Genomic DNA, 27,208 nt, shown 5'->3' with positions numbered 1-27,208 from the left:
CTACAAACGAATCCTAATTCACAAATAAGTCGCTAAACACGTCATTTAGGTGACCAATATCCTCCACATGATTCCCCAAGACCATGTCTGAGTTAGTTTGTGGAAATGATGAAGTTTGACACCCAAATTTAACAGTTAAGAAAATAATTGACTTATCTTGGGCTAAAAAAATACCCAGGGCCAAAGCTGACCTCAATATCTGATTCAGTTCTCACATGTGGTCTTTAGCCGAAACTATAAAAGCAAGTTGAATTGGAGTCAGATTTATACCAATAAGTGGGTTAAAGTTTATTAAAAATAAAGTTGAGGTCACATTTACCCGATCTGACGCAGTGACCTACTGGAGTAACTCCAAAACGGTGAACATTTCCAAAAATTCCAATGACCCTCAAAAACTAGACATCCAGACGATTCCATTCGAGCTGCAACGAAGGCAATCAGCCGAAATGGTCAAAATGGCAACAATTGGAACTTTTTTCCATTTGCTGGGGTTAAGAAAGTGACTTTTTGTTGCGAATAATAACTAAACTAAGAAAAACTGTAATAACTAAACCAGCGTATAGATACAAACCCCAAATTCCAGCAACACCATGTACAGCACTGGCCCCAACGGGATCGTCAACACCCATTCTGTCAAACAAGGGCATACTCAAACAGCACAGGGCTGATCCTATTATACCAATTACAATTGCTTCCCATGCGTGATATAAGAAACAACCCGCAGTTACTGAGACCAGTGACGCTAAAATGCCATTGATGAGATCCACGATATCCAAACGGCCTTCGTTTCGAACCATAGAATATCTAATGGGATAAATCAGTTAGTCAAATTAACTATATATATTATTCATTCAAACCTACATTATACTGAAGCTTCCTCCGCCAAAAGAACCCATCATAGTCATTACTGCTGCCCTAGCAGCATAGATCCACTTGGCTCCACTTACACCGTATGTGCTGCCTGAGTTGAATGCAAGCCAACCCCACCATAAAACAAAAAGTCCCATGCATGCATTAACGGGATTACCCAACGGCAACGGATCCGTCCCTTTGGCATAACGTCCAAGCCGTGGGCCCAGCATCATGGCAGAGGCGAATGCTGAAGAGCCTCCAATCAGGTGTACGGGTCCACTGCCTGCAATGTCCACAACCCCCAAGTTACTGAGGAAACCATGTTCACCCCAAACCCACCCGGCCGGAATGCAGTACACAATCGTATTCAGAAACGAGAACAGGCAGTACGCCTTGAAGTTGCATCTGTAAAAGGAAAACAGAATAAAACGGTTAATTCATCATAATAATTAGATTCCTATTTGCATTATTATATTTTATGATTTACATCACTATAGTTGTAGCACTAGATAAACATACATAAAGATAGTGTCAATATCTCAACTGATTAGAAAAACTAAGCTTAAATTGCTTCGCCATATTAATATGTTGCGATTAAGTTATCATCCCAACCAGCCAACATTTTATAATCAACGACATCGAAATTCAGAAACAGAAAAATGAATTACCAACATTGGCGAGCGAGCATCAACTGACGATAAAAGTATAATCTAACTTATCTTCGCATCTCTCAAGACGACGCAACGTGTTTTGCACATGTTTAGGGAAGAACGTTCCAAAAGAAGGGAAAATGACTCTAGATGAGCCATCTATTGGATAACCAACTCAAACCACCCAATACCGGATATCATCGAAAAAATGGAGCAATCATGGTCAAATCAAGACGGTGTATTGAACGAAAACAAAGCTTTTAAAAAGAGCAACATTAGCATAGAACCGTGGTCGCCAAAGTGTGTCCCGCGGGCCGCACGTCATATCTGTATCTCTCAAATTTGATAAGTTACGATTTTGTTTTTCTTCGGGAAGCTGTTCTACTCCCAATCTCCATCATTTACTATTGTTTCGTTGATACCACTTGAAGGAGAACTATGTTTTTGGTTTTCTGACAGCTGAAAAAGCTATAGGAAAAAATGTCCACTCGGGGTAAGATCGACACTTTCATTTGTGGTAAAATCGAAGCCTTTTCTACTCCATAATCTAAATTCAGGATATCTTTCTTGTCGCAAAACTTTCTCTGTAGTTTATGTAAGTCTTTTTTTTTTCGAATTCCAGTGATGCTCACGGAAGGCGAATCTGTTAACATGTAAAATATGACACTATATGACTTGCCACCAGAGCCGGATTTACAAATGTGGGGGCCCTTTTCCCAGAAGAACATTTTGATACTTTATAATAGACTAGTTATTTTTAATGTTCTTTGTAAGGTTTTCATTATCAGGGATCAAACTATTTTAACACGTTTTAAAATTTTTTTTAATCCCTTATGAACGTAAACCAATTTTTATTTTAAATAATGCAACTAATGTTTTTTTATTATTTTATGTATGTTTAATGTTTTTATATGTTTACAGGATAAATTCAATATTTGTGGGGCTTTTTCGTCAACGCCAAATTTTATTTTAAAATTCTCTTCTTATTGGCACATTAATTCAAACTATGCTTATTCTATTCATGTTTCAATATTAAAGTTGTTGATACATACAAAATCACTTGCCAGTTTTGAGTTGAAGAAGTCTCTATTTTAATGAAAGTCTTTCAAGTCAGTCTGTGTGCTTCGTGGCCTTGCGGCTAGCGGCGTCAGTCGTCTAGGCGTATTGTGCCACGTGGTGTGGGTTCGATTCCCACCCCAGTCGGTGAAAACTTTTCGTCAAACAAAAAATTCATCGCTGGGCTACTGGGTGTTTCGTGTTGTCCGTTGCCTTGTAACTTGCAGGCCGTGTTACTCCCAGCCTAGATGAGACCCCCGTCTCCAAGCCTCAGGGTCGGCGCTACGCTCGTGACACTCCGCGAAAGAAAACACTTACAGATTGGCTCAAGTAAAACTCCCTCTATTTCGTGGTCTCGTGTACACTTATATTTCCACTTCCTTGACGTCCTACTTCCTGTACTTCTCCTGACTTTCCCTTCTCTATCCTTGCGTCCGTCCTCAAGAGTAGTGTTTGATCTTTCGATCTTGACGCTTGCTCCTGCGGGGGCGAGCGATGAGGGCAGGATCAAACATGTCGCGCGTCGGTAATGAAGCAGTGAAAAAGTGATCGGTTCGTTAGTAGTGTTTGATCTTTCGATCTTGACGCTTGCTCCTGCGGGGGCGAGCGATGAGGGCAGGATCAAACATGTCGCGCGTCGGTTGCTAGGAGTGAAAAAGTGCGCGGTCCGTTAGTAGTGTTTGATCTTTCGATCTTGACGCTTGCTCCTGCGGGGGTGAGCGATGAGGGCAGGATCAAACATGTCGCGCGTCGGTTGCTAGGAGTGAAAAAGTGCGCGGTCCGTTAGTAGTGTTTGATCTTTCGACCTTGACGCTTGCTCCTGCGGGGGCGAGCGATGAGGGCAGGATCAAACATGTCGCGCGTCGGTAATGAAGCAGGGAAAAAGTGATCGGTTCGTTAGTAGTGTTTGATCTTTCGACCTTGACGCTTGCTCCTGCGGGGGTGAGCGATGAGGGCAGGATCAAACATGTCGCGCGTCGGTAATGAAGCAGTGAAAAAGTGATCGGTTCGTTAGTAGTGTTTGATCTTTCGACCTTGACGCTTGCTCCTGCGGGGGTGAGCGATGAGGGCAGGATCAAACATGTCGCGCGTCGGTAATGAAGCAGTGAAAAAGTGATCGGTTCGTTAGTAGTGTTTGATCTTTCGATCTTGACGCTTGCTCCTGCGGGGGCGAGCGATGAGGGCAGGATCAAACATGTCGCGCGTCGGTTGCTAGGAGTGAAAAAGTGCGCGGTCCGTTAGTAGTGTTTGATCTTTCGACCTTGACGCTTGCTCCTGCGGGGGCGAGCGATGAGGACAGGATCAAATATGTCGCGCGTCGGACGAGTAAAGTGAAAAAGTGCCGCGTTCGATTAGTCCTTATATGTTTATATGATTTTTCAAAAAACTATGAATGGTTCGTCACTGTGAGTGTCGACATAAACTCTGATTCATGAATTATTAATATTTAACTTTTTTTTTTCAAAGCACCCCTTTCTTTTTACCTTTATTTTTGGAATTAAAAAAACTTTGAATGGTTCGACACTACAAGTGTAGACTTCCGAAAGGTTCACTTTATTCAACAAACTTTGGATGGTTCGTCACTGTAAGTGTCGGCATAAGAATAGGAGTGTTAGGAATGTTACATTTAGGTATTTGTTCAACAAACTTTGAATGGTTCGTCACCTCAAGTGTCGGCATAATCATGTTTATATCTCACAAATAATTATTTATCATGGTCTAATCGCTTATCAAAGTGAATCCTGTGACCCAACGATCCTCCCCATTAACAAACATCCCTCCCAGTAACCTTTGTGGAGATGCAGAGGCAAACACGGTCTCCAAATAGCAAAGGTTACACACTAACATTCCTTCCCCCAATCCCACCTGACTGCAAGGACGTGGCCGGCGCCGTTATTGACCATGTATAAATAGAGGCACTGAATTATGCACACTGAAGAAGATTATGGCCAATCCCAGTCAAACTTCTAGTTGATTCTTTGTGCATTTTCACTGACTTCGGTCAATCACGGAATAGCAACCATTGATATGTGTAGTCAGTCTAAGCTAAGCTAAGCTAAGCTCTATCCTTGCGTCCGTCCTCAACACCGGACGACGCCTCCCACTTTCTTATCCTACTCCTACCTTACAATTCCTTCACTTCTTCGGGGCCCCGCGCACTACAGCACCTTCTCCACTCCTCCTTCACCGACCGCTCAGACGTCTCCTTCTCTTCTGGCCAGGGGCGACGATGACTCCTTCCTTCTCCTATTTCTCCTTCGTCTGCAGCCTCTCGTCGACCTCGTGCCTGTCCCGTGCGCCCCTCGAGTATGGTGACGGACTCGAGGCTTCAGTGATCCGTGGATTCACTGGAAAGCCTGGGTTTCCAAGCGCACTTGGTTGTCGTTCTGGGGTACAGGTCTTCACGGATTCACAGGGTCAACGCAGGTAGGCTACGGTGGAAAGGCTCAAACCGCAATGGCGTTTTTAAATAAAAACCGCGAGGTCCTGTGGGCACGACGAGGGTTCAAAATGGTGGGTTAGGCACGATACGGTCGAACTAGGTTCAGGGTTATTTTGGGACGGGATTTACCTGGATGTCCAGTTTCTCACTCACTTCCTCTCTTCTTCCTTCTGATCTATCTTTCCTCTTACTTATTTTCACTTCTTGAACTTTAAACAACTGCTGTAAAGCGCGACTGTTCTCGTTGAAGATCACCAGACTTATAAAGTGTCTTGCTGGTGAACGTTGACCCCGAATCTTTGGCCGTTGACCCATGTCCATCTACGTCATCGATCCGCCTCATCATGGCCACCCATTTCGCCACCCCCATGGCCGCCCATTCGTGTGGTTTAGCGCAGCCCTGGTGGTGACTAGCGGTACTACACTCGTCCTTCTATTGGGTGAAGCTGTGTTGGCTGCGTTCGTGGGAGCTTTCGGGACATCTTACTTAAACCTATCTACAAACGTTTTCTTTTTCTCTACAATACATTTACGAAAATAAACGCGACAAATCTCATCAACACTAGACATCACACTGACACTGGTTACACTCTCCCCCCGCTCGGGTAAAAAAAATATTAGTGGAGCTAATATTTTTTTCATTTACACACTCAACACTCTGACAACTTAACACGTACCTCTGAACCTGAAATTCACAAACTTCGTTGACAGACACTTATTTTTTTACAATGAAATAGACAAAATCTTGACACACTGCTCCACTCCTTCAATTTCAAAAATCCACCTGGGTAAGAGAGCATTTTATTTTAGCATATACATGGGACAGGGCATGATAAGGCATCATCGTTGGCTTAGCCAACTCCACGCAATTTAAAGGTTCAACCTTCTACTGACCATCAACGTACTAAGACTCCGGTCTCCAACGTACCCAAGATACTAAATTTTATTGACCAACATTGATGAGAAACAATTTAAAAATATTTACAACGAATTAAAAAAAATATCTATCACCAAATAAAAATGTTGCCTATACAACTTTAAAAATACTACACAATCTACAATTGAAACTACATGCAAAATAATCAAACTAAATTCCGGAATTATTATTTACAAAAACAACGTTGCAGAGATACCCTCTACTATGGTACGAAACATTTCGTTTAGTACTTTGCAATATTTCTCAGTGTCGGAGTTCACTGTCGATCGTCCGATCTACTATTATATACGCGCGTTATCGTTATCATGATCAACTGTGTGCTGTTCGGGAAGATCGAGCTATACTTATGGACTGCATATGTGGCTATTGTTAGGACTTGGTAAGTATCCAATGTGGTTCTGGCTAGGAAAAATTTGTAAAAATAGGCATTTTAGAGCGTTTTTATCATTTTAATGACATTTCGTCGACGAAATTTTGGCCAAATGATCATTTTGATGGTTCAATTCTCATAAAAAGGCCTAGTTTTCCAGGTTTATTCCTGACTAGAAGCTCATTGTGGTGCTTGCCATGAGGCATGATTCCAGGTAAGTACCTTTCATTGTACTGTGCACCGTTAAACTATTGTGAGCGTTTAATTGGTTATCCTAAATTTGTTTGTCCATTGATGTGTTTCCTACAATTATTGTGGTAATAGTTTCTGTGACTCGATCTTGCCTAGCCCATTATCTATGGATATACTTTTTATCATGCTCACTCTCATCTATCACGAGCAAAGCAACCTTAGACTGCTTCATTTACAAGGAGGCTAGCTAAATGGTAGAATGTACTTTGCAATCGATTACATTTCTCATTCTATACTTTTACAACACTTACGCAGTTTAAAACAAACAAATTAAAAAAGCAAAAAATGAAAATAACACATTAAAATTTTACTTCACAAAACTATTAAAATATTCTACGGTTTCCTAGGATATTCGAATGGATGCGACACCTCGTTCATTGACGATGGGCATTAATGAATGAATGCATCTGCAGCTGCACACATTTGAATGTGTCCGTTTGTTCCATCCCCGAATAGAGCTTATGCGAATGGTATCTGACGTGACTTCCTGATGAGGATTTTACGGAAAACCTGTCGTCAACCGATTCGACCACTCAATTCTCAAGAACAAGACGTACCATGGAGTGTTGACTACGCCTTTAGATCTGCCGACGAAAAGACGCCGAGAGATTTTCCATTCATGTCGGAGAGTTCGTATGAGCTGGATCCCTTTTTGGCGACAATGATGCAGGGAGTGTAGACTGGGCCGAGCTTGGCGTTGTAGTCGTGCCCAGCTGAGGATTGTCGGAATGACCTCTTATACACTCGCTGTCCTACATCGAATGTGGGTGAGTACCTCTTGTGCCGTGAATCGTACTGCCTTTTCGTACTCTCGTGTGTCCTTTTTAGGTTTCCTACAACCATCTCCCACACCTTTTTGGACACACCTCTCATCTTCTCCATACGAACTTCATCGGTGAGTTCCTCGTTACTCTCTAAACGGTGATCAGATCCACGAGTCATGATCTCATTTCCGAACACGATTCGATGTGGAGAGAATTTGGTTGACGAGTGAACTGTGTTGTTCAACACGTATTCCATCCCCGGCACTTTAGTGTCCCACAGACGTTGATCTGATCGGACGTATGATCTGATCATCGCGTTGATTGTACTGTTCAAACGTTCCGCAGGATTCGCCTGACTCCTGTGACGAGCATTCGCCCAGTGTTGAATCTCGTACTTTTTTAACAGATCTTGGAACTCTTTCGACAAGAACGTTGTTGCATTGTCGGAAATCAGATATTGGGGCACCGACAACTTTCGCAGCCACAACTCTTCCACGATCTTGCACAGACTAGCGGACGAGATCTTCTTCACCGGGACAAGCAGGCAATACTTAGAGAAAATGTCAAGAATGACCAATAAGTGTGCATTTCCCTGCTTGCTCCGGGGTAAAGACTGAATGTAGTCCATACAAATGATCTGGAACGGCTTGGTTGCGATTCGTTGTTGGCCCATTTGAGGTGCAGTAGAAATTGTCGACGGTTTGTTTTCTTTGCACGAAACGCAGTTGCTTATATACTTTTTTAGGTTGGCACTCATTCGAGGCCAGTAATACCGTCTTTTGAGTTTTTCCACACATTTTTCGAAGCCGATGTGCAAGTTATCATCGTGCTCCTGCCTCATGATTTGTGGACGAGATGATTCTGGAACGCATTCCTTCCACTGGAAGCTGTAATCCAGGACATCTGATCGGGCTGACACTAGTTTGTATAATTTGCCATCGTCTATTCGGAAATCCATATAATTTTCGGGGTTTTCTTCGACAGCATTGTACAAATTTTTGTACCACTCGTCATAATCCTCTATTTCTAGAGCTTCGATAGATCGAGAAAGGGCATCCGGTACAATGTTGTCCTTCCCTTTCCTGTGCTTCACTTCCATGTCGTATTGTTGTAGAGTAATACTCCACCTGCTCAGACGTGAAGATGATCTCCATTTGGCCTTCATTATAAAGGTCAAAGCTGACGAATCGGTCATTAGAATAAAGTGTGTGCCTTCAATGTAGCACCTGAACTTATCAATGCAGCGTAAGGCGGCTAGGCCCTCCTTTTCCGCTGCATGATAGTTCAGTTCTGCGCCCTTTAACTTTTCGGAATGGTACGCAATCACCCTTTCCTCCCCATTCTGGACCTGGGTAAGAACTCCAGCGATTGCCGTGTCACTTGCGTCTGTTTGGACACAAAAAGGCAGACTAAAGTCTGGGTTGGCCATCACAGGCGCTGATATCAGCCTCTCTTTAATGGCCTTAAAAGCTTCATTTGCTGCGTTGTTCCACTGCACTCTCTTCGGCTTGTTTTTAAGCAAGTCGGTGAGAGGTGCAGTGAGTTCACTAAAATTGTCGATGAACTTACGGTAGTAGTTGACCATACCGAGGAATCGCCTTAATGAACGCACCGAGTTTGGGACCTCAAAACCCAATATCGCTTGGACTCGATCTGGGTTAGGTCTAAGACCTGCTCGGGATAAAATGTAGCCCAAATAGGGCAGTTCTTGGCAGCAAAAGTTAGACTTCTCAAGGTTTATGTAGAGATTTGCCTCCTTGAGACGTCTCGCAAGTTCTCGCAGTTTTTGGATATGATCCGCAAACGTATGACTGGCCACTACAATATCATCCAGATATACAAAAATGAATGGTTCCAGGGCACCGTACCCTAAAACACGGTCCATAAGTTTGCTTAAGGTGGCTGGGCTGTTTACCAGTCCAAACGGTAAACGTGTGAACTGATATAGACCCTTCCCTGGGACTGAGAATGCCGTAAATTTACGAGATTCTTGCCCCAAAGGCACCTGTAAAAAGGCTTGGGATAGATCTATAGTGGACAGATACTTAAATGGTCCTAGGTGGCTCAAAATGCGATTTTGGTGGGGGAGGGGGTACGCATCCCTTTTTGTGCGCTCGTTGAGCTTTCTAGCATCAAGGCACAACCTTACTTCTTCGCTGTCGCGTTTCTTTACTGGCACTACAGGTAGAGCCCAGTCAGATTCAGAAGGTTCGATGATGTTGTCTTGGAGCATTTTGTCGACGGAATTATGGATTTTCTTCTGTATTTCTGGACTCCAGGGGTACGGATTCTTCCGAACAGGTTCCGCTCCCTGAAACTCCTCCTTAAAATCTATACGGTGTTCAATAAGATCCGTCTTTCCAAAATTCCCTGGACTGGCTACCAAGAACAACTTTTTCACTTCCTCTAACTGTTCAACCTGCTCTTCGCTCAACTGTTCTTCTTCTTCTAGCTCCCTGTTAGTGTCTTCGTCAACGGACTCGACAGACTGGCTAAACGTCGGACGAATCCCAAATTTTCGCCAAAAATCGTACCCTAGAATGCATCTACGATTGAGTTTTGGAGCAATCACTACGGGTAAGATCTTCGTTTCACCGTTAAAACTAATTGGAATGTCTGCTGAACCAATCACCTCTAACCTTTCTCCAGCTGCTGTTCTCAGATTTGTGTTCGTGGGTTTAATTTTCAGTTTTAATGAACTAATCAGCCTCCTACTTCCTACACCTAATACAGTCCTCTCCGCACCGCTGTCTAACAAACCTATCACAGAAATACCTAGAATCTCAACCTTCGCAAATGGTCTCGGGTCGTTACTCAGCGTGACAATGGTTGCGATCTCTTCACTTCCTGAGTTCTCACCGAGTACCTGCTTATAGCCGAGTTGGTTCAGTATTTCTGGAGGTTGTGACGCGACAATTTCTTGAGGACTTTCTACGTTATCTGGGAGACTGACTTGCCTCACTGAGCAGTCTCGTGCATGTTTTTTGATTGGCAGTATGGGCAGTTTTTCAATGTGAATCCAGGGAATCCACATTTGAAACAAAACATATGTTTCTCCTTAGGACATTCCTCAAAACCGTGGTCATTTTCATGGCAGTTTAAGCAAACACCCTTCTTAATTGGAATGTAAGCCTTGACAATGCGCTGTAAGGCACTACTTCCACTCGGTCCCGGAGTTGGTCTTTTCTGTCTATGGGGATTGTGAGTTTTGTTGTCTGATTTCTCAGATTTCTTGTACTCATCCCTTTTTTGGTTTTCCTCACCTAAACTGCGCTGTTTCCAAAAGCCTTTCTGTCCATTACCTTTATTGAAATTCTGCCTGAAATTTCCCGATTCCTTCCTCCTATCTGGTTCATTTTTGTTGTATCTATCCTGTCTATTTGGGAAATTCTGTCGGTGGTAATTAATCTCATCTACCCGAATTGGCCTATTATTAAAAAAATCTTTCATTTCGCTGGTATAGTTGCCAGTTTATTGCATCAAACTTCTTACCGAATTCTTTCATTTTAGCTACGTCGGTCACGTTGGCAGCAAGCATGGCGATACGCACGTCCTCACGCGTATTGCGGAAGAGCACATCAAACTTGCGCCTATCATCCCAGGGGTTGGACACACCTCGGAAAATACGGGCCATGTCCAAGTAATAGTCCTGAAACTTTTCCTTGGCGCCCTGTTTCCGATTATACACCTGTCTTTCGTAGACGTAATCGATGTCAATCGGTAAGAATTCGTTTTTAAGTTCGCGAACTAACACTTTCCAAGACCCTAATTCGTAATCACCATTCACCTCCATGAACCAAGCTCTGGCTTTGTTAGTGAACAGGTGATGAGCACTCTGAAACAGTTCATCTTCAGAGAACCCTTCTGAACGAGCATTGAACTCAACCTCCTTCACAAACTCATTCAGGCGTTTACCGTTGTCCATGCCGTCAGACCGGATCGTCCATTTATGCACCGGCAAACGGTTGTTGTTTACCTTCGACCATTCTCTCTCTGACGATTTCGGTTGGCTAGGATCAACTACTACCTTTCTCTGTTCTGCTAACTGCTCTGAACTATCCATTGAACTGTTTCTGTCTTTCAACCACTCCAGAAAATCTGTCGGTTTTGACTGAGAAGATTTTGGTGGAACCTTCTCAGTTTCGCCTAAGTGGGTGTTGTTGAAGGTTTTGGCTTGTTGTTCTTGTATCGCTCGCTTTGGTTGCTGAGCCTCCAAAACTTCGATACGTTGAAGCAACTGGCTGACTACCTCTAACAATTGCTTGTTTTCGGCGGACAGCTTTTCCTGTTCTTTCTTCAACTTTTCTACATTTTCGTCTTCCTCAAGATTTCCTTCAACGGCATTTTCATTCTCATCTACTCTTTGCGTCTGCATTTCTTTCTCCGTTACCGCCATTCTACGTTCCTGTTCTCCTACATTCTCATCTCCATCTAAGTTGACTAACTCTCCTATTTCTTCTTCATGCTGTTGATTTCCTTCAACTAACTCGTCTCTCATACGATTTAAACTTTAGTTTACAATCGCTATCTCGGCTGCTCTAACCTCCGGAAGATGTGAGGTGGCAGAAAAGTATGTGTTTAATAATCGCAAGCACTCCCCAGCAATTACAGCCAGGCTATTCATACACTCTTCGCTCAACTCCCGATCTTTCAATCTTTCCATACGAAATAGAATGTGAAATAACCTGCTCTTGAAAACCTGGTCTGGAGCTTTCTTCGATCGTCTGTTCTCCAAAAACGCCTTGATCGAATTCAATTTATCGTCACATGTTTCTAACTCTTCAACAACATTTACTTTGGCAAAATCGTATGAAACATTTGACTGACTATCCTCTTCTTTCAGACGACTACGCAACACTCTCTCCAAACTGGCGCGAGGTGCAAGTTTGTCCATGCGGCGGATTACTAACTCATGTTCGAGTTCATCCACGGTGAGGTGGGCAGTATTCAACGTACTGTACTGTGCACGCAACACTGACATCTCCATGATTGTAGCTCTATCCACCGGAAATCAGTAGAATTAAATTAAAAAGAAACCTATTTCAGCACAAAGCTGTAAAATTTGAAAAAAAAAAAAAACTAGTTTTGTAAACGCTTTCGTTTTTCGAAAGCTAAGTTAATTTGAAAAAGTACCTAAAATTTGTTCACGCTTCCTAGCAAAAGCTCTAAATAATTTGAAAATCCTAGAAAAATGCTGACCAAGTCTGATTGGTTCACTCGGTTAAAATTGAAATATAATTCCTAGATTTGCTCGGTGTTTCTCTACGCTCTTCTCCGAAACATACAGGTCAAGATAACTTCCGGAATTCTATCGCGAAATTTTACAAATTACTCCGATTCTGTTTTAAATTCGTTCTCAACAATGATTGGTAGCTATCTTGCCACTTGGGAATTCCAAGACCTCCGTTATGGTAACAATGATTACAAGTTCTGAACAACTCCAAAGTAGTTCGTGACGTCAATTTTGTAAGTGACTTCGGGATGTTTTCCCAGAGACCTCCGCAAAGAAAAGTTATCAAATCTAAAGTGTTTCCCTAGCACGGAATGCCAAAGACAATTCACGTTGGGTGCCAAAGTATAACTTGCAGGCCGTGTTACTCCCAGCCTAGATGAGACCCCCGTCTCCAAGCCTCAGGGTCGGCGCTAGGCTCGTGACACTCCGCGAAAGAAAACACTTACAGATTGGCTCAAGTAAAACTCCCTCTATTTCGTGGTCTCGTGTACACTTATATTTCCACTTCCTTGACGTCCTACTTCCTGTACTTCTCCTGACTTTCCCTTCTCTATCCTTGCGTCCGTCCTCAACACCTCACGACGCCTCCCACTTTCTTATCCTACTCCTACCTTACAATTCCTTCACTTCTTCGGGGCCCCGCGCACTACAGCACCTTCTCCACTCCTCCTTCACCGACCGCTCAGACGTCTCCTTCTCTTCTGGCCAGGGGCGACGATGACTCCTTCCTTCTCCTTTTTCTCCTTCGTCTGCAGCCTCTCGTCGACCTCGTGCCTGTCCCGTGCGCCCCTCGAGTATGGTGACGGACTCGAGGCTTCAGTGATCCGTGGATTCACTGGAAAGCCTGGGTTTCCAAGCGCACTTGGTTGTCGTTCTGGGGTACAGGTCTTCACGGATTCACAGGGTCAACGCAGGTAGGCTACGGTGGAAAGGCTCAAACCACAATGGCGTTTTTAAATAAAAACCGCAAGGTCCTGTGGGCACGACGAGGGTTCAAAATGGTGGGTTAGGCACGATACGGTCGAACTAGGTTCAGGGTTATTTTGGGACGGGATTTACCTGGATGTCCAGTTTCTCACTCACTTCCTCTCTTCTTCCTTCTGATCTATCTTTCCTCTTACTTATTTTCACTTCTTGAACTTTAAACAACTGCTGTAAAGCGCGACTGTTCTCGTTGAAGATCACCAGACTTATAAAGTGTCTTACTGGTGAACGTTGATCCCGAATCTTTGGCCGTTGACCCATGTCCATCTACGTCATCGATCCGCCTCATCATGGCCACCCATTTCGCCACCCCCATGGCCGCCCATTCGTGTGGTTTAGCGCAGCCCTGGTGGTGACTAGCGGTACTACACTCGTCCTTCTATTGGGTGAAGCTGTGTTGGCTGCGTTCGTGGGAGCTTTCGGGACATCTTACTTAAACCTATCTACAAACGTTTTCTTTTTCTCTACAATACATTTACGAAAATAAACGCGACAAATCTCATCAACACTAGACATCACACTGACACTGGTTACAGCCTAATGTTAGTGATTGTTCAGTCTGTGCAGCCTATGTGCTGAAGACGATGTAAATTGTCTTTTCAAAAGTCTCTATTTAAAATGGAAGGTCTCCATTTATTCAAAAAGGTCTCTGGAGTCTTGTTTTTCCTTATTCTGATTGCAGTGAATCTTGATGCAGCATTCTACAGGCTCCAGAGAAAAAATCCAAGAATATAACGCGGCTGTTCAGCAGGTTCTTCAAGAATTTCGTCTTACATGTCTCAAGGAAAAAATTCAAGAAATCTTCTAGTGATTTGTCCAGAAATTTCATCTGGAATACTTTCAGAGAGTCATACAGGAATCTCTTCAGAAACTTTTCTAGAGATTCCTCTACCAATTCTCCCACAAATTATTCCAGAGATTTTTTAAAGGATGCCTAGAGGATTTTCTCCAGGAAAACTTTGAACACGCCTACGGTACTACCTGCAGTAATTTCCTCAAGGATTATCCACATTTTTTTTTCAAGGACCATACTAAGAACTCCTCCAGTTATTTTTTCACTAATCTTCTTCTTCTTGGCATTAACGTCCTCACTGGGACAGAGCCTGCTTCTCAGCTTAGTGTTCTTTTGAGCACTTCCACAGTTATTAACTGAGAGCTTTCTTTGCCAAAGTTGCCATTTTCGCATTCGTATATCGTGCGGCAGGTACGATAATACTCTATGCCCAGGGAAGTCAAGGAAATTTCCATTACGAAAAGATCCTGGACCGACCGGAAATCGAACCCAGACACCTTCAGCATGGCTGTGCTTTGTAGCCGCGGACTCCAACAACTCGGCTAAGGAAGGCCCCTCACTAATTCTTCACTAATCCTTCATCCAAATTCTACATTTGCTGCTCTAGGAGACCTTACAAAGATTTTTAGAAGATGTTCTAAACGTTAATCTTAGAGGATGTACTAAGAAAATCTATGGAAGAATCTCCAGATAAAATCCCGCAGAACTTAGAGCTTCCTTGAAAAATATTTAAAAAAGACTTAGGAGAAATTCCTAATGAAAACTCATAGGTAATTTCTTTTGAGAAACTAAAAAGTAGATTGGAGTATTTTGTACCTTTTCCGCCCAAAATGCAAATCTTTGACAGATTCGCATATTTCGACAACCACTTGCAGTCTTCTTCAGTGTCAGTTACTGAAGAAGACTGCAAGTGCTAGTTGAAATACACGTATCTGTCAAAGATAACCATTTAGGGCGGAAATAAAAGGTACAAGGTACTCCAATCTACATTTTAGTTTCCCTATTGAGATTCTGCTCAGAGGATTCGAATACATTAAAAAAAGTTAATTTCTATTGCTATCCTTGGAAAATTCAAGGTTATATCCAAAACAATATTTTTGGAGAAATTCATTAGGAAAACTTTTGGAGGAATTCCACAGGATATATACACTTAATGAACTCCTGGAGTAATTAATGTTCGGGATAATCTCGGAATCTTTGGCAAAATACCTAAATTCTCACGAAATTCCTAGAGAAGATCAGGAAAAAATACACACATTATTACGAGCAGTTATACTGTCGTAATGTCTCGAGAAATTACAAAAAAGAGAAATGTCTGGCTTGATTTCATTTGTTTTCTTTTTCTATTCGGTCCATTTTGGTTCCTTTCTGATTTTTTTAAAAGCTAGAGGCCTCCAAAATTCCTATATTTAAGTGCCATTACTTGATCTGCAGATATATAAATTGCATTCGAACCTAGTCTTAAACTAAGTTTAAAAAGTTTTCGTTACAGTTGGAAATGTAACGTTAGAAAATTGTTAGAAACTTAAGCAAAAGTATGGTACTCTGCTTGTACACTACCCGGCATAAGTATGGAATCGCGTATTGCAACACTCATACTAAATATTGCAGCACCTTGAAAAGTGACCCATGACCCCTCGCATAGCCACACCACCCCCCCAGAAAGGGGCCCTACTTGTCAAAATATATTAATAAGTATAAATAATTGTACTTCTATGTTATTACGTTTAATGCGATCTTATGTGTTCCGTCACATCCCAGACAACCAAAATGTACGTATAACGAAATGACCCGGAGGATTTGTATGTGCAAAATTTCACTTATAAGATGTCGCGAAAAGGCTTTCTACATACAAGTGGAGGCGATATGCGTGCATATATTATGTGATGAATAATAACATACAATGCGAGTGTATAAATATTTTTACGAACTAACCTATGATCTTATGCGACTTAACTTATGATAACAAATGTTGATTTGACAGCTGCTACGTATTGATTCGACTTACTTTGTACGAGTGTACGGGACGAAGCAAAATGTACAAATGAACTCAGAAAAAAAGTGTTTTATGCGAGGAAACTCATCAATCTGACAAGTTTAACCACGGTGTTTTGCGGGTATGATGCAATTAGTATGAATAAACGAGTTATAACGTGAACTTTCATGCGATTTCTGGTTGTCTGGGATATGCATGTTTGAAATGCAGCGCAATAATTAAAGTGATGACAAAATTTTTCAACGAGAATCGAATCATGTAGTCCATCTAGACACCTGCATAATGAGGCGAAAATAGTTATACCGTCGCACAGTGCTTCCAAGGGCCTAAATTCGTGATCGAAAATGTTTTGCACCAGAAAAGTTGGTTTTAGAGGTATGGTGTCTTCAGAGAAGTTGTTCGGGATGTTGAAGCCCTTCTTAAGAAAGAATTATTTTTGTGATGAATCCACCTAGCAGTGAGATAGATTTTCACTTTTTTGCAAAAGTGGAGATACAGCAATGGTGTCTTCGGCAAAGTTGTAGATAATTTTACTACATGAAAATTTGCTGAAGACACTTTAGCTCTATCTATTGAATTTTAAGAGATATGGGTCATTTTTTGTGAACGACCCCTTAAAACTAGTTTTTTCGTTATATCTCTTTCTGGGTATTTTTAAGATTTTTCACATGTTCTACAAAGTTGTTTTAATTGATAAAATACGCATTTCTTTAGAAGTCATAAAAAATGTATCTCTTATATTTTCGGAGTTATATGATATTTTATGTTGAAAAATCGACTACTTCACCTTACTCTAACATTTACAGGGGCAAAGTGGAGCAACATTTTTAGCTTGCATATGAAAGAGCAATTTAATAGCTATCAAATCCATGGTAACTGACACGTGGCACTGCTTTCCTTGACTACAAAATATGTTCCGTAAAATGTTGAAAAATTAAAAGTATGCAGCTTTTAATACCGTGTATTTTTAAAATACGCCATTTTTCATGGGTCTGGGTCATTTAGCATAAAGCCATTTGGCATAAGTTCATCTGGCATCAAGCCGTTTGTCATAAAAGACATTTGGCATAACGGTCATTTGGCATAATGGTCATTTAACATAAACACATTTATAAAGAACAGGTATATTTTGAAAGAAAGGATTTTATTCTAGTTATGCGAAATGACCGTTATGACAAATGGCCATTATTTCAATTGGAGTTATGCCAAATGACCTTATGCCAAATGACTTTAAGCCAAATGAACCGTTCTCATTTTTCATGGCTGAGTGGAAAATTTTCAGGTCTTCTAGGATATGATATATTCGGTTATGACTGTAAAAACGTGATCTCTCAAATACTAAATATTTTTGAATATTGTTAACGTGAAATAGCTAGTTATCTTAAGTAAATATTGCACTAAAATTTTTAAGACACAAATCTGGCGAAGTAGGCATCGAACAACAGTGATTTTTATTTTAGCTTTGTGCATTAGTAGAAAGTATAAAATAAAAATATAATGCTTGTTAATTCAATATTTGTTCAGTTAAGTGCTTTTAGAATGCGGACAGAGATATGGTATAAGTCGGCCATTGAGATGACCATCTCTAGATTCCGATATGTTTCACTTTAAGCACAGTGGATAATGTAAATAATCAATTCGCCTAAGACTTCATATCATCATATGAACACTTTTGTAATAATAATAGTTAAAAGATAGTCTTTTTATGGAGAAAGAAATTGTTGAGAGAGAGGATCAAAGAAATAATCTACATAGGCAAAAATATTGAGATGTGGATAGTCGACTGTATTATCACAAAAAGGGTCTTATTTTAAATTTTCTTCTTCACATTCACAAAAAGTAGTATTAAAAATACACATAACAGCGAAATATATAGCTTGTTCATGGTAACAAATGATAGTCCGTTTGAAAACCATTCTGTTCGTATGTCACGCCACTTTAGTTTTATTTATATGGAAAGATGGATAGATTTATAAAGATTATGTTCTCTTGTAAATACAAAAGAGCAAAATACCAAAACTAAAGAAAACATTCTTTCCTTTAATATTGTTATTATTATTATCATTACTATTATTATTATTTTAAGCTTAAATAGGATGACTTCTGTTTTCAGGCAAATAAATTACTAACATTATTCTATATGCTTTATAATACGTTCATTATAGAGCTGATGTTACGTAATAAAGGCTATCTCTTAGAATTCATACATCTAGTTTTCACTGTAAATGAGAAGTATGACGTTTGATATCAAGATATCCTATCTTAGGCAATATCAGCATTAGCCAAACCGAATATATCATTGCGTAGAAGACCTGAAAATTGTTACTCAGCCCTGAAAAATGGCGTATTTAAAAAATAAACGGTATTAAAAGCTGTATAATTTTAATTTTTCAATATTTAACAGAACATATTTTGAAGGCAAGGAAAGCAGTGCCACGTGTCAGTTACCATGGATTTGATAGCTATTGAGTTACTCTTTTATATGTAAGCTAAAAATGTTGCCCCAATTTGCCCCTGTAAATGTTAGAGGAAGGTGAAATAGTCGATTTTTCAACATATAACTCCGAAAATATAAGAGATACATTTTTTATGTCTTCTAAAGAAATGCGTATTTTATTAATTAAAACAACTTAGTAGAACAAGTGAAAAATCTCAAAAATACACAGAAAGAGATATGACAAAAAAACTAGTTTTAAGGGGCCGCTCACAAAAAATGACCCATATCTCTTAAAATTCAATAGATAGAGCTAAAGTGTCTTCAGCAAATTTTCATGTAGTGTAATTATCTACAACTTTGCCGAAGACACCATTGCTGTATCTCCACTTTTGCAAAAAAGTGAAAATCTATCTCACTGCTAGGTGGATTCATCACAAAAATAATTCTTTCTTAAGAAGGGCTTCAACATCCCGAACAACTTCTCTGAAGACACCATACCTCTACAACCAACTTTTCTGGTGCAAAACATTTTCGATCACGAATTTAGGCCCTTGGAAGCACTGTGCGTCGATGGGGGTGACAATGGGTCTAAGGAGTGAGATTGGGTCAAAACGAAAAAATATGATTTATGAAATATTTCAGCTATTAACGCTGAAATTACTAAAATTAATAATTCATATGTTAGGAAACATATTATTACACGTAATTCATCACAATATACATTTTAAGAAATAGTAGTTTTTGTTTTCTATATCAATAAACTATAATAAAGATAAAATTTACAGCATTAAATTTCTCCTGTGCAAACCATCATGCTTGTACTTTAACCTCTATCTCTATTAGTAGAAGGTTGAAAGTCTTTTAATTACACTTCACACGTATTTTCCGAAATCTATTTGATTTTTCCACAAAAATTTCATTATTTTCGGTACGGTGTCTAAAACATCAAAAATGGGGGTAAGATTGGGTCAAGCAAGTACAATAGTAAATGAAATTGCAAGTCCACTTTTTTGACATTTAACGCTGCCGAGTATTCTCTTTTTTCATTAACATGTGTTTATTCTTTCTAAATACAGCATCTATGAAACATCAAATAAGTCTACTTGAGTAGTCCGTGCATTGAATAACAATGCAACGCATTTTGACAACTTCTCAAACCAGCAACTGTGTTTTGTGCGCAGCAACATTGTAAAATTATATCAAATGGATTTATTTTTTGGAATTTAATTATTTGTCTGTATTTTTATACTATAGAAACATCTTACGGAAATACAAATGAGTTGGATCGCTGAAATATTGGGATTATGAATTATGATGATTATGGGATTATCTACCTGAAATGTATTGATCGTTGAATGTAGCACCGAAATTTAACTATTTGCGAAGGTTTAAAATAATCACTGTTTCAGTACACCTTTGGAGAAACTGAATAGGCTTTATGGCAATGGGGATGAGACTTTGAAGACAATTTGAGGGAAAAAACAAGATTTATGTAAACTTAACGATAAATGATGGGTTCACATATTTTTTCTCATAGCTCTTCAATTTTTTGGTATAATCGTTCTATAAGTGGGTTTATCATACCTGTGAAACATCTTAGATATCTTTTCGTCTTGTTTGCATCGTATTTTATCAATATTTTTCAGCTGTGAATGGTTTTGCAATCATATTCTCAAAAACAAGTTATTTCAATTACTGTGACTCAATGTCACCCCCTCTATGGGGTGAGATTGGGTCATTTTTAATTCACTTGTGGTGCCGCTGTGAATAAATATTTTTCTTTCATTTTTTGAACAGTTATTAATCTACCATCAAAGTACATACCCACCAAATTTGAAGTTTATTGGAGTTAAATTACGATAGTTATTCAATAAATAAATCGTACATATCCCATTTTAACCCATTCTCACCCCCGACGACGGTAGTAGGTCTTCGTTACTATATATAGCTTATAAGCAGTTGTTTCACAACTTGGATACCGATGGCGAGCCGTAGTGCCGAGCAACACATGAGACGAGTCTACCCGGGAGCACACGCTTTAAGAATTTTCGTGAGCCTCCGGCTAACGCAGCACACTAGGATTCCGATGAGCTGAGAGACGGTTTGATTGGAGGCTCGTCAGTACATTTCTGTGCTCCTGAGAAATATGTAACTCTAATCTCGATACCGAGTTAGAGAACCATAGTAAAAGTTGATTTTCATGGCTAATTCGATGGTCACTTGGGTCTCAGGTTTTGTTTTCCATAACTCGATACCTCCCTATCCCGATACACGAAAATGACTACTTCTAGAAAAGTGATTATGATAATCATTATGGTTCAAAATGATTTCGAAGATTTTTGTTTCATTATCAGAACATATTTATTTCAACAAAAAAAATCGACCTAATGTTTTTCTTAGAAAAACTTTTTTATTTAAAAAAATATCTCCATCATGAAACTTTGTCCCAAACATTTTTTTTTCTTATCAAGATTCGATGGTAAAATCTTAAAAAATAATAAAAATGGGGTTTTTGTGCAATTTGAAATTCACGTTTTATGTTTTAATTTTTCATGACAAAAAAATTAATATTTTTTCAGTGTATTTTTTATAGCCCCAACGATTAATTACAACTTCTCCAGGGTTTATTCATAAATTCCATAACGCCAAAAATGGCCATTTTTGACACCCACCCACCCCCTCGTAACGCAATTTGTATGACCATTTTTCAAATTTCGTATGAGCTGTAACATCTTCAAGACACCCACCCACCCCCTTCAGCGATATGAAATTTGTGAATCGGCCCTCCATAGAAAATGTTTTCTTGAAAATCAACAGTTTCGGAGCTAGAATTTTTCAAATAAATTGCATGCTTAAACTAATAGGCCATTTTTTGAATTTGTTCCTTAGTCAAAATGATCGATGTAATTATGGAAAACATTCATTCTACCATATGGAAAACATGTGTAAAATTCAATCCAAATTGGCGATGTTCCAGTTCTGTGGTTCTGTGACCGATTTGACATGGAATTCGTCTATTCTTACGGAATACTGGGCAGAATTTTATAAAATCTTGTGCAAAATAAATTGCAAACTTGTGCAAGGTTCTCACAGAATCCATAACATGATTTTCACTGAAATTTGTATATAAATTTTAGATAATACTGATATTTTTTCAGAATTTCTGGCCAAACTCTTGGAAAAATTTTAATTATATTCTACACAGAATCCAAAGCAGGTCTTTCAAAAGTATTCTGAAAATAGAATTATGATTATGCAATTCTAACAGAATTCAGGATAAGTTTATAAATAACTTATTCACAAAACTCTGATCATGATACTTAAAATCATGTATCTATTCGTAAATTTCTCAAAACGAGCTTTTTTTTTAATTCTTGACTTGATATTTTTGACGATGTTGGAATTCAAAGTGCTCTAAAACAATTTGACCTGCCACACGGCTTGTCTGGTAGAACAATATTATCACATAAAAAGAGACATCCCTGAATCTTTCGTCATTTGAAAATATAGGTTATTAGCTTTCACATCAATTCTCCGAAATAATAAATAACGTGCGATGGATGGCAATGCTTGTTTTTAAAAGTGTAAAATTTACAATATTATGATTTGAAAATGATTTTTTTTTTAATATTAAAAAAAACTGGTCAATGTTATTCCGGGTTACGGTACTCCTGAATTTCTGAAGTATTATTTTCTCGAACCCATGATGGTGGATCCGACAAGAATACTTTTGGAACTAATGTTAGGAATTAAAGAGGAATTAAAGGAGGCCTTCTTGAAGCAACCCCTGGAAAAATGTTCAAGGAGTTCGTAGAAACCTCTGAATAAACTTCTGAGGAAATTTATGCCTGAAAAAAATCCAAGAGAAGCTTCTGATAAATTTACTGTTAATATTTTGAAAGAGTTCTTGTAAAAGATCTTAGACCGATCTATGGCGGACTTTAAATAATCTGGGAAAATTATCTAAGTGACGAGAGCAGTTAATGGTTAACCCTCTAATACCCAAACATGTATTTTCGATCTTAGTATCATTTTTTGATATCTAAAATCGGTCTTAATACGTTTTGGACAATGATTATTTTGTATTCGCAAATTAATGGATTTTGGTTTTTGATTTTTCTTATTTTTTTTTCTTGAATCCTCTTCCGGGTACCGATTTTTGACAATAATAAAAATTGAGTTTTTGCAGTATTTTTAAAAATATAAAATTTCATTATTTTTTTCTGATACGTATTTTATTTTCCGTGTAACTGACGGTAAAATCGATTTGAAATTACTTCAATTCCACCTGGATTTTCTTCTGTGATAGGTTGATTGTATAAAAATATAAAATGTACAAAATTTTGTATTACACGTTATATTAGGCCCAGGCATTTGTTGGTTATAAAATAATACAATTGTCAAACATGTCAAACATTTTCCATAAATATACAAATGTTTCAAAAGTCGTATAAAACTTTCCTGATATGTGTGTTATGGCCCAAAGTTTAAGCAAAAAAAAACATTCTGATTTCCGAGCTAATAAATAATACACAAAATTATAAAAGGTACCGTGTCTAAAGGCGGGGTTGGGTATTAGAGGGTTAATAAAGAAAAATCCTAGAAGGAAACTTTTAGCATGGTTTTGCTGAACATTACTGTTTTCATTTCGTTATTTGTCGCGCAAAGAAAGTTTATGTGCTCAAAAACGAGATAAATGTTAAGGGAGTTGTGGTAGTTTTTAAATTTTCGGTTTCCCAAATATTTGGTTTTGACAAAAAACGTCACAGTAGACATCACGAAGTTTTTCGGTTTGATTTGTAGGTGTAATCATTTCAGCCCTTACGTGCCTCTCACTACTAACCTAAAAAAATAATCATGTTTGATTTGCAACTAATAAGTTGAATTGATCTTCAGTTTTTCAACTTATATTGACTCTAAGTAATACGCTTGTGTTGAATATGATTGTACCCCGTTTGGCATAAGGTCGTTTGGCATAAAGCCGTTTGGCATAAAGTCGTTTGGCATAATGGTCGTTTGGCATAATGGCCGTTTGGCATAATGATTGACTTGAAATAAATATCGGCATTTTTTAAGCTTTTACCGAGATCAACACCACCGTGCCCACAGCAAAAAATTTTGATAGGTTCTAAACAAGCGTGGTGTTCGTTCAGAGATTATCCGAGCTAAGAATTTCAAAAATTGTTGTGACATTATAGAGCATTGCTAAATAAAACTCGTGACGAGTATCTACATCTCAGAACATAGAGTACCCTTGAGCTTGTTGCGATATACATATTTGAAAACAGTAAATTGGCAAGGAAAGTTCGCAGTTATTCATCAAGGGAACGCTCATAGAATATTTCGCTGCATATCAAGCTCTGTCCCAGTTTGGACGTAACACTCGCTGAAAATTTCTTGATAAAAGAATGATTTTTTTTTTTGCAAAATATCAAAAGCTCTAATCAAAAGATCTATTAATGCGACTTGATGCAAAAATAGCCTTTATACGAGAGCAGATTATTTTTCGTTTAAAATGTTTCAGACTCTAACGCAAAAAAAAATCTTTTCACAGCACAGCTCAAATGAACAACACATCTTAAAAAAAATATATTTGTGGCAAAACTTTTCAACGGTTCAAAATAAATTTTAATTTTGGAAGTGTACATCAAAAACACCGTCTATTATCGAGAAAAGGGAAAATTTGTTATTGAAATAATATATTTTCCAGCATATCTCGTAAGGAGATCACGCGTTCGCCCCAAAAAAGTATATATTGAATATTGGCAGGTTCTGAAATAATTATAATTCTAACAACACATCTGGCAAGAACTGATAATAAAAATGGTTCACAATTAGCTTCACTAAATAATAAAATTTATAACAGTATAAACATAAAGAACAGCCTATTTTTAAAAGAAGGCAAAATTTACAATTAAACCAATACAAGAATTGACGCCAAAAATTATTGCGGCAATGACTGGTTCCCCCGAAAAGTGGTGAAGAAAGAACGATAAACAGTCAAAAGAAGGAAGTATTCTGTCATTCTCGGCTATACAAATGTTGGCAAAAATGCTGAAGACGGTAAAACTCGAAAGAACCGCCAATTAAAGAAAGAAGGGTGCATATTAGATGGTCAGTTCGTTCACCCCCCCTGAAATGTATATAGTTACGACAATTATGGGTGCTAAAAATTTTCCGGGGGAGTGGGCTAGTCGAGGAAACGGGATATTCGGGAAATGGCATTCGGGGAAACGACATTCGGGGAAAAGTAGCACAACCCATCAAAGTAACTGCAGTAATCGATTTCTCTTTTCGCTGATAATTTGAGCAGATCAATGTTATCGATTGCCGCCCTTTTTTCAGTTGTATACAAAAATACTTAAAAAATATAGCTCCAAAGAACAGCCTATGCATAAAAGAAGGAGAAATTTATTGAAATTTAAAATCAACAGTTTTCATATCTATAATAATGGTTACATCATATTTAGGAAAAAAATAGAACAATTAATAGAAGGGTAAATTTGTACTAAATATATAAAAATCTTCAGTGCAAAAATTTGTTCCAATAGCGAAACTCAAAAGAAGAATTAATATATGAAAGAAGGGTAATTTCTGGATAAATAATAAAATACTATTGGCAATAACTTTCCTAATATGCTTAAATTTATTCAAGAGCGAATGATTGTTGAATAGAGTGCCATTTTGTATCAATTGACTCCAAAACAAGCCTTGTGTCATCAGAAAGATTCAATAGAAACGTAAAAACGAAAATTGAGAAATTCTTGGTTTCAGACTCATTATGCCAAACGACTATTATGCCAAACGACCATTATGCCAAACAACCATTATGCCAAACGACTTTATGCCAAATGACCATTATGCCAAACGACTTTATGCCAAACGGCTTTATGCCAAACAACCATTATGCCAAATGACCTACCACCGTTGAATATATTAACCCCTCTACCGGCAGCTTCATTTTTTATCGCTAAAAAAATATCTTTTTTGTTTCTCGATATTTTTGCACCATTTTTTCACAAGGTCTCAAAAAACTCTTCTAGTTGAAGAATCCGTGTCTATATTAATCATTGGTGATCTAGTTTTGAATAAATTTCAATGTTCCTTGGGGGACCGACATTCTCCATATAAAATGTCTTTGGCGGTCATTTTGTTTTTGGTCAATTTATCAAAAAATTAAAATGTGTACTACACAATGCAAGGTAATGGGCGACTCTGAAAAAATCATACGAATCGGTGCAGTATTCTTGGAGAAAGATAAAAATTACGTTATGAGGTTTTTAAGAGTTTTCAAGATCTTTATTTGTCCAGCGTGGTACCAGAAACATAAATGCTCATTACTCAAAGACTGCTGCACCAAATTGCTCAATTTTTTTTACAACATACTCGCATTAATGTATCATTTCGTGGAGTGAATATCCGAATACGATAAAATTTCTGTAGCCTGAGATATTTAAATGGGTTATGACTATGCGTCGGTCCCCCAAGGAATTTTGGAGTATCTCCGGATCCAGATGACCAATTATCAATATCGACACACATTTTTAAACTAGAAGAGTTTTTTGAGACCTTGTGAAAAAAAAATGTGCAAAAATATCGAGAAACAAAAAAGTTATTGAGATTTGAATATTTTTTTTTAACGGTAAAATATGAAGCCATCGCTAGAGGGGTTAATAATATAAGAAGGGTAGAATACCTTTTATTCGTCATTCTGTTTTTACAAGGCAAAAATCTGCAACCAGACCAGAAAAAGTAACTCAGGGAATGTGGGGATACCGCACCACCGATGACCCACTAAAACCAGCCCTTGCACTGTATGTGGTGCTTTAGACCCTTTTTTTCCCCGGAACCACCTTACGGTATAATTTCGGATATTTTTACCTTTCAGCGATAGCACCTCCAACGATAGTTGTTGCCGACGCTGAAAACGTCATTTGAAACAGGTAAACTGCCATTAACTGACCCATTAAAGGATCGTTTACCGATGCATCTGTTAAAAAATCTCCCAATCCGATGAATGGATTTCGATACACACTTCTGCCTAGCATAAACGCGAAACCGAACAACCAGAACGATACTCCTCCAAGAACAATATCCACCACGTTCCTCAGCATCATATCAACTTCATTCTTTTCACTGACACATCCTGATTCTAGAAGAGCAAACCCGGTTTGCAAAGTCACTAGCAGAAAAGCACATATCATAATGAAAGTGCCATCATTTTCTCCAAAATCATATAGCTTTGGAACTAAAAACGTGCTGTTAACAGTGCCATTGTCAAGCAAATTGGCCGCAATCGTCACTATATTTGCCATAGCTTTGTTGTCTGTTCAAACTTAAACGAAAAAATCCTTAAAATTAGTCAAATCTCTAAAGCTTCAACTTTTCTCCTGTCCATCTTAATTCACTGCAAAATGTTAACTGATTGCACACCTGTTGCC

At 38.7% G+C, this 27,208-nt stretch overlaps 1 protein-coding gene across 2 annotated transcripts in view; it reads right to left on the bottom strand.

The window, feature by feature from the left end:
* LOC5569115 (putative ammonium transporter 2) overlaps positions 1–27,208 on the bottom strand; it is a 42,519-nt gene that overhangs the window by 5,887 nt on the left and 9,424 nt on the right. The window contains exons 1-3 of one of the 2 annotated variants that reach the window (XM_001652664.2): positions 26,649–27,199; positions 862–1,257; positions 572–804 (exon numbers count right to left, since the gene is read on the bottom strand). In XM_001652664.2, coding sequence (XP_001652714.2) covers positions 572–804; positions 862–1,257; positions 26,649–27,082 — 1,063 coding nt within the window. In that variant the 5' untranslated portion in view covers positions 27,083–27,199. Of the gene's footprint in view, positions 1–571; positions 805–861; positions 1,258–26,648; positions 27,200–27,208 lie in introns of those variants that run through there. The other variant, XM_021844469.1, reaches the window with a different exon arrangement.

The sequence above is a fragment of the Aedes aegypti genome, chromosome 2, assembly GCF_002204515.2.
Source record: "Aedes aegypti strain LVP_AGWG chromosome 2, AaegL5.0 Primary Assembly, whole genome shotgun sequence".
In the NCBI taxonomy this organism is placed as follows: Eukaryota; Metazoa; Arthropoda; class Insecta; order Diptera; family Culicidae; genus Aedes; species Aedes aegypti.
The sequence above is the reverse complement of the archived record's forward strand: the minus strand, read 5'-3'. Positions and strand labels throughout refer to the sequence as shown.